General features: G+C 55.6%; 1 protein-coding gene across 6 annotated transcripts; it reads left to right on the top strand.

Annotated features, from left to right (window-relative positions):
• The first annotated feature begins 275 nt into the window (after positions 1-275).
• Positions 276-7,136, top strand: LOC116437319. Of its 6 annotated transcripts, none has more exons than XM_032094971.1 (7): positions 277-546; positions 2,221-2,326; positions 3,770-3,858; positions 4,693-4,817; positions 5,554-5,781; positions 5,903-6,001; positions 6,995-7,136. In XM_032094971.1, exons 1-5 carry the CDS (start codon positions 370-372, stop codon positions 5,684-5,686), a joined length of 630 nt encoding a protein of 209 aa, XP_031950862.1. In that variant the 5' UTR covers positions 277-369; the 3' UTR covers positions 5,687-5,781; positions 5,903-6,001; positions 6,995-7,136. The 6 variants fall into 6 exon arrangements, 3 of the variants coding, with proteins under 3 accessions (XP_031950861.1, XP_031950862.1, XP_031950863.1); XR_004237247.1 differs by lacking the exons at positions 277-546; positions 2,221-2,326 and adding exons at positions 3,275-3,370; positions 5,209-5,402 and having other exon boundaries at positions 3,770-4,111; positions 6,736-7,136; XM_032094970.1 differs by lacking the exon at positions 5,903-6,001 and having other exon boundaries at positions 276-546; positions 6,736-7,136.
• The last annotated feature ends 236 nt before the right edge of the window (positions 7,137-7,372 follow it).

The following is a 7,372-nucleotide window of genomic DNA, read 5'->3' as shown; positions in this document are numbered from 1 at the left end:
CCAGGAGCCGAGACGCTCGGGCTGCAGGAGCTGCAGAGCGCCCAGAGCCGGCTTTTCCCTCTGCTCTGTCCCTGCCCCCGGGCTGAGCTGGGCGGCGCTGCTGCCGCCTGGTGGCGAGAGCGCGGCACTGCCGCCCCCGACACGGCGCCCCGGCGCTGCTGCCGCCCGGTGCCGGCTGAGGCGAGAGGGCGGCGGCCTCGGTGGCTGCCGAGCGTGGCAAGGGCGAGGAGCGGGAGCGAGCGGGGCTGGGTCTGTCAGCGGAGGGGAGGGGCGAAGGGCGGTTCGGAGCGCCGAGGGACACGGCCGTGCGTGAGCGGGGCCAGAGCGGTGAAGAGGAGTGGGCGCCGTGCGGGGCGGCGACCGCGAGGAATGACAGCGCGGGGGGCGGCCCGGCGGGGCCGGTTTTGCCGGGCAGCAGAGGCGCGGTCGCAGCGCGACCCGGGCGGGGAGCACCGGGCGGGCGCGGTCGGAATCGAGCCGCCCGCGTGCCGCTCTCAAGGGGGCGGCTCGGAAAGGAAGGCGCAGTTGGGCGCTCTCGGGACGGCGTTAAGTGACCTTGCAGAGGGTGGTTTACACTTCCGCCACACTCAAGATGGCGGACGCACTAGGCCCCTTTGAGAGGTGTCCCCTGCCGATGCCTGCCGCCGGTCGCGGAGCAGTCGCCCGCCGCCGGTGCCGTTGACCCCACCAGCCGTGTCCTCGCGCCGGGAAGCACCGCGGAAAATCGCGCGGAAAGCGCGGGGCCGGCGTCGGAGTCCGGGCCGGATTCAGGCAGCCGAATAGACGCCCTTGTGAGGAGCGGCGGGGGGCCCTTAAGTGTACCACACTAAAGATGGCGGCTGGACCGGAAGTGGCTTCTGCCAGCACCCAAGATGGCGGCGAAAGGAGGAAGTTTCGTCACAGCCACACTAAAGATGGCGGCTCGACCGGAAGTGGCTTCTGCCAGCACCCAAGATGGCGACAAAGGGCAGCAGTTACGTCACAGCCACACTAAAGATGGCGGTCGTTTAAGCTGTTATCTGACCTTCTCAATATGGCGGCAGGGAAGCCCCCCCCCCCCCCCCCCCAAGCTGCGTCTATTCGGCTGCCTGAACGCGACGCCGACGCCGACGCCAGCCCAGCGCTTGCACGCAATTTTGTGAGGCGTTTCCCGCTATGCGGACACCGACTGTGGGGTCAGCGGCGCCTGGGGCAGGCGGGAGCATTCAGGCAGCCGAATAGACGGAGGGGGGGCCTTCCGGCCGCCATCTTGAGAAGGTCGAATAGCCACTGACGCAATCGCCACATTGGTGCGGTCCCGGTGACTTCCGCCCTTCTTCGCCGGGAGCAGCAATGGCGGGGAGCCCGGCGAGCAGCGCGGCCGGGCCGGAGGCACCGGCGCGGGTGCTCCGGGCTCGGAGGTGAGTGGGGAACGGGGACAGCCCCGAGCGGACGGTGGGGGCCGCGGGGGATCGGTATTCCGGCCCAGAGATGGGTGTCCCGGCCCAGGGATGGGTGTCCAGGCACAGGGATGGGTTCCTGGACTATCTAATAATATTATATAACGACCGTACGAGGAGATCTATCTAAAAAATCCTCCATGGTCATCCTTCTCCCACCCCCTCTGTGTTTTCAGGATCTTGGGGGAAGAGTTTGGGTCTGGACAAGGCTCTCGGGCACAGGGTGGGATTCTTGGGGTGCAGGGCCAGGATTTGGACTCGAGGCTCCCTGCGGGTCCCTTCCAGCCCAGGAAATGCTGCGATCTTGTGCCTCTGAGGGTGAAATAAAGGGCACCGGTGGGGTTTGTGCCCGCTGTGTTCACGGCCCCGCCGGCTCAGGGCGGGTTCAAGGCGCAGCTGCCCCGAGCCAGCGGGACCGGCCGGGGCTGCTCGCTCCCGGTGCTGCCGCCTTGTGGGGAGAGCCCGGCACTGCAGCCCGCACAGGCGCTGGACCACGGGATCGGCGTGGAACAGCAGCGCAGGGGGAGTGCTGAGGCAGCGCAGGGAATGCTGCGGTCCCAGGGAATGCTGCGGTCCCAGGGAAGGCTGAGGCGTCCCCTGCCCGGGGCACTCGGCAGCAAATCCCTGATGTTGAGCAGAAAAAGGAAAGTTCTGGGTTAGTGGGAGGGGGTTTCTGGAAAGGAGTTGGGACAGGTGCTGATCCACGCATGGAATCAGGGCTGGTTTGGCTTGGAAGGGACCACCAAGATCAATACACTCTGTTTGTTGTCTGATTCCACAGCAAAGAACATCCAGAACTGCCACCTCACCCTCACGGACAGCAGGAATGTCTTCCATAGCTCTTGTTTTGCAATGGGAATGGCAGTTGGGAGCTCTGGCAGGACCAGGTAAGAAGAGAAATGGGATCATTCTGGCTGCTGCTGGAGGTGGTTTTCTGCTTTCAGGCTGTTCTTCTGATTGATCCTTTCACAGCAGTGTTCTAGGGCATATTTGAGGGTAATTCCAGGAATTTCAAACCAGATAAAAACTGGTGGGGCAAAAATGTGAACCTGATCCATTTCTGGTAATTCCAAGCTTCTCCCGCAACACCGTTCCAGGGGAAACCTGATAAAAGGGTAAAGATGCAGAGGAACAAGTGCTGTAAACCCCCCTGGCGCTCTGAGAGAGCAAACCTTCCAGTACTCCCAGCAGATCTCTTGGAGAAAGTGTGGGATCGCAAGGTTTTCCGGGAAAGCAAAACAGGGGTGGAGATGAGGGAATAGGCTTCCAGTTCTTCCTTTAGCTGAAAGCCTGGGGGAATTGAGAGGGGCCACAAGAACTGTTTGTGTAGGAAAATGGGAGTTTGGGGGGCTGAATCTGAGTTTCCCTCTGGGGCATTTTTGAGGGAAAAGCTGAGGTGCTGTTTAAGGGAGAGAATGCACATTTTTGGGGTGGAAAAGGTTTAATCAATATTGTAGAGGAAGTAAAATGTTGGGGGTAAAAGTGGATGCAATCTGGAGGGGACAGAAGGAATATTTTGGAGGCAAAATGGGGAACTCAGTAGTGGACAGATGGGGAACATTTTGGAGGCAACACTTGACAAACTCTCTGGGGTGGAGAACGAAGACATTGAGGGAAAAATGAGGTGATGAGCAGTGGGCACGTAGGGAAGGTCGTGGGGGTAAATGTTGAGAAAAGCCCCGTGGTATTCAAGAAATCCTTGGAAGCAGGACTGAGGAATTCAGTGGTGGAAAGATAGGGGAATTTTGTGGGGTAAAACTTCAAAAGATCTAAGAGTTGAGAGTGAGTGTTTTTAGGTAAAAAGGATGTCTTGTTGGGCATCTGGATTGTGGCATTTATGGATCACAGGGTGTTTTTCCTGAAAGTAGAAGATAAAGAAGACTCCCAAAGCCTCGGTAGCTGTGTTAAGAAATCCCTCCCAGGGAAGAAAGGTGCCTAAACCTCCTGGAAGTAGGGACTAATTAGCATGGGAAGGGAAAAAACCCACCCCCAGTGGGAGAGAGCCCGCCGGGTAAGGGAAGAGAAGGATGCCCTTAAGAAGAAGCAGGGAAGGTGAATTTCTCGGTTTGCTGAAATGTATCAAAAAGTTTGGAATCTGGGTCTGTGTGGAGGCCGGGATTTTCTCGGCCATATGCAGAGCCCAGCACTAGGAATAGAGTAATTCCAGGCTTTCCAACGCCAAAAATGCAGTACCAGAGAGTTCTGTTATCCCGAGGACTTGGGGGATATTTGGCAAAAATTTCTGGGGGCCCAGGCTGGACCGAGCTTTTAACGCTCCCCGGATTCACGGGATCGGGGATTCCAGCGTGCCCTGCACGGGTTTTTTTCAGGGAAGTCCCAAATCCGTGTGAGCACAAAGCAGAATCCCCTGGGAGCTGTGAAGGCAACAGGATATTTCTTGGGAATTTTGAAGGATTGGGTGAGTCCTCAGTGTTAGGTTGGAATGAACGCAAATTGTCCGGGAGTTGCTGGTTTAGGGATGGCCGGGTCTGGGTTTGGATTTGTGGGCACCGAGTGTTCCTTGTGTCAGTTTTAGGTCTGGATTGGTGGGAATTGTCAGAGAAAAGAGAGGGCAATTGAAATGCGGAGCTCCATTCTTGGAGAAATGATCAGGATGGGAGAGGAAAGGCTGTGGAGCTGCTGGGAGCTCCTGGAGAACGAAAGGATCTGAGGTCTGGAGGCAAAAGCTGTGGAACAAAGCCTGAATAGGGTGCGGGGTGGGGCGGGAGGGGGAGGAGGGCACCGTGGTGGGGGGGAAAGAGGGAAAGAATCCCTGCTCCGGGAATCCAGCAGGGACCAGGAGAGGATCATTTTCCATCCACTGCTCTCAGTGTAATCCTACTGAGGACGGTCAAAGGGAAGTGATTCATTTGTTCTTAGGTTTGGAATGAAAGGTGCTCTTGCAGAGGGGAATATTCACCTGTTAAAATTCTGTTGGATACAGGAAAAGAGGGAGGAAGCAAGCAGCTGGGGAATGAACGGGTGGATTTTTTGGTGGATACAGGGAAAGACACGGGAAGGGGCTCTTAAGTAAAATACACCTCACGGGTAGCACCAGGAGAAGCCTCAACTGCCCTTTTTTTCCAAGCTCTGACATTGCAGAGGAGTAAGCAGTGGTCAGCCCATCACTTTCTGTATTCCTTGGATGCCCAGTGCTTTGTTGGGAAGAGATAATATTTGGAAATGAGCAAATCCAGGGATGTAATTTCCTGATAGTAAAGCCCCAGAGACCCTGGTTTTGATATCCTTCCAGCACCCAAACGCAACAGAGGGAATCCTGGCGGAGCTGGAAATCGCTGTCGCTCCGTCGGTGGAATTCCTGGGAAATGGAAAGCAGCAGAAGCAGCAAGAACAGAGTTGGAAGCAGGCTCCAGCCGGGTAAGGCAGACACCAAATCCTTTGGAACTGGGCAGGGGTGGGAAGAATTAATTCTTACATTTGTAGCCCATGGATTCCTGAGCAGGATCCCGGCAGGGAAGACTGCAGGGATCAGACTGGGGACTGATCCCAGCTGGGGGCAGCGAGCCTTGGAATTGGCTGAAGGGAAGAAAGAGGGATCCTTTGAGCACAAGGATCAGCTGTCAAATGCGGAGATGGCATCAGACAATTCCTCGGGAGGGTTTAGTTCCTGGGCCAAATCGATCTCCTGCCTTGTGAAGGAGCTCAGAGATCTGGGAAGAGCCCAAGCAACGCAGGGAATGCAGTGGCAGATAAAACTGCCGGGGAACGGTGGGGAAAAGCATCGAACAGGGGGCCTCGTTTTGTACAGGAACGGTACAAAAAATTGTCCGAAAGAATAGGAATGGAAAGGGATTTTACGTATTCCTCGGAGGCCACAATCCAGTGGGAAGGCTGAGAGAAGGAAGCAAAGCCTAAAAAGGCAAATGAGCCAAATCTGCCAAAGCCTCCAATGGCCGCATTCCCTGGCATTGCTGAGGACTTCAGCCGAGCTCCAGGCAAAAGGTGAGCCCTATGGAATCCTTTCTGGGAGGAACCATATCCAGCTGGGACCCTTCCTGAGAAGGCCATGGGATATGGGTTATCCCAGGTCCAGAGAATATGTCATTTCCTCAGGAAAAAACACTTGGATCACTGCATCACTTTCTTGTTTTAGGCTCACCAGTCACCCGGGCTATCCAAGTCCATCCTCCCCAGCGGGGAGAGCGGGAGCACGTCCGGCCATGGAGAATTTCTGGGAGAGCCCGGGAGAAGAAAGAAGGCTCCAGCTTCACAGATCTGTGTCATAACCCATCCTGTCGGCCGCTCTTGTTTGATCCTGGTGCATTTGTCCTCTTGGATTCAACCTGAGCAGCGCTAATTGCTGGCAATGAAGCAGCCTTTGGTACTTCTTTTCCATGAAACCTCTCCATCCTGCCCTTCAATCCTGTTGCAAACACGGGGAAACCCCAAAATTCCGATTTTCCCCCCCTCTCCCCTTCACTTTGCCTCCTCTTTTCTTGCAGGCTTTGGGCTATCCAGGCTTGCATGTGGATTAGACACCCTGTAAGCTCAGCTCCAGGTGGGATTGCAGCGGTGTTGGAAGCACCAGGGATTCTCCCAAGGTTTGGTGTGAGGAGCTGCATCTTGGGAGGGGCTGGGATTTTGTGCACTTCTGGGGTTTTTTTTTCCTGTTTGCCTTTTGGGCTGCCTCAGAGAAAAGGCTGAAAACCGAAGAGGCTGAGGGGGGGTTCCCAAATTCCTTTCCAGCCCTTCAGAGGAGGCACAAAGCCACGTGCAGCTGAGGAGAGGGATGTGAGGAGAATGGCAATAATGGAGCCTTGGGGACTCTGCCTTCATTCTTTTCACGTGTTTGGAGGTGCAGGAAATGCCAAACCCCACAGGAATTCTGCGTCTGTAACATCGGGTGCAACCTCTTGAAACCCAAGTGCTCAGAGTGGGGTTTTCCCAAGGGTAAATCCCGATGTGACATGGCAAAGCTTCAGTGAGGATTTCCAGGCTTGACTGCACAGCTTTTGGGAAAGCTCAGTAGCCAAACAAGATCAGATTTCTGTCGGATTTGGATCAAACGTGGCGTTTAAATCTGGGACAGCTCAGCTCCCCGGGTGGGAAAGTGCTTGGAGTAGCCGAGAGCTGAGCCGTTTTTGAGAATTCCAAGCGTTGTGTCCTTACGCTCCTTAATACAGCGTTTAAATAATTGATCCTGAATGGAGCCAGTATCAGAGGGATTTGTTAGAGGGGCAGGGATGTTTTTTCACCTGGCAGTGTGTCGGGATAGTCAAGACTCCTTATGTCAGAATTAATTGGTCTTCCTTCTTTTCCCTTTTGTTCTTTCTAGATTGTGGCTGAGTGGGGAGAATATTTGGGATAAAGAAACGAAATGCCCGAGGGAAGCTTCGTGTTCCCGTGGGGATGCTTTAGGCGCGTGCAGCTTCTGAGCTGCACCAAAAGTTGAGGCTCCCCCAGAAGCCTTCCGAAGCTGGAAGGGCCGGGGAAGAGAATTCCAGAGAGGTGTTGGGAAGCGCTTTCTGCCAGGTCTGGACAGCACCGAGGTGGGAATGACTTCAAAGCGTTCCTTGTCCCTGTCCTGTTCCCAGCCCAGGACAAAGTTGGTGTTCCCTGAGCGGCTGCGGTTCCCTGGATGTGGCAGGAGGAGGTCTCTGCCGGGGAGTGGGAGAAATGTCCCTGCCCGGTGCCGTGTCCTTGGCGGGCAGAGAGCGCCGATCGTGGCAAGGGGGGGTTTGTGAGTGTGGAATCAATCCTGGCTCCTTTTTAAGGGGGTGTTTTAATGAGTCATCAGCAGGGACCACACTTTTAGCCAGCTTTAGTTAAGTTCCTTTTGCACAGGTTTCATGTGGCTTTGATGGTGAAATCACCAAACCCTGAAGTTTGCCAAATTACCCCTGAAAAGCTTAATGAACCAATCCTGAGGGAACCGGGGATTGGATATCTGGATCTTATGGCCCTTTGAGGCC

This window comes from Corvus moneduloides, chromosome 34 (assembly GCF_009650955.1).
Source record: "Corvus moneduloides isolate bCorMon1 chromosome 34, bCorMon1.pri, whole genome shotgun sequence".
Lineage (NCBI taxonomy): Eukaryota > Metazoa > Chordata > Aves > Passeriformes > Corvidae > Corvus > Corvus moneduloides.
Note: the sequence above shows the minus strand (reverse complement) of the source record. Positions and strands in the feature narration are given on the sequence as shown.

Bases quoted from the DNA above. Each gene is read 5' to 3' on its own strand.
- LOC116437319 (XM_032094970.1), top strand. From the start codon at position 370: ATGACAGCGCGGGGGGCGGCCCGGCGGGGCCGGTTTTGCCGGGCAGCA. The intron at 3,859-4,692 runs GTGAGTCCTCAG...ATATCCTTCCAG, and splicing joins TGGGAATTTTGAAGGATTGG to CACCCAAACGCAACAGAGGG. The intron at 4,818-5,553 runs GTAAGGCAGACA...TTCTTGTTTTAG, and splicing joins TGGAAGCAGGCTCCAGCCGG to GCTCACCAGTCACCCGGGCT.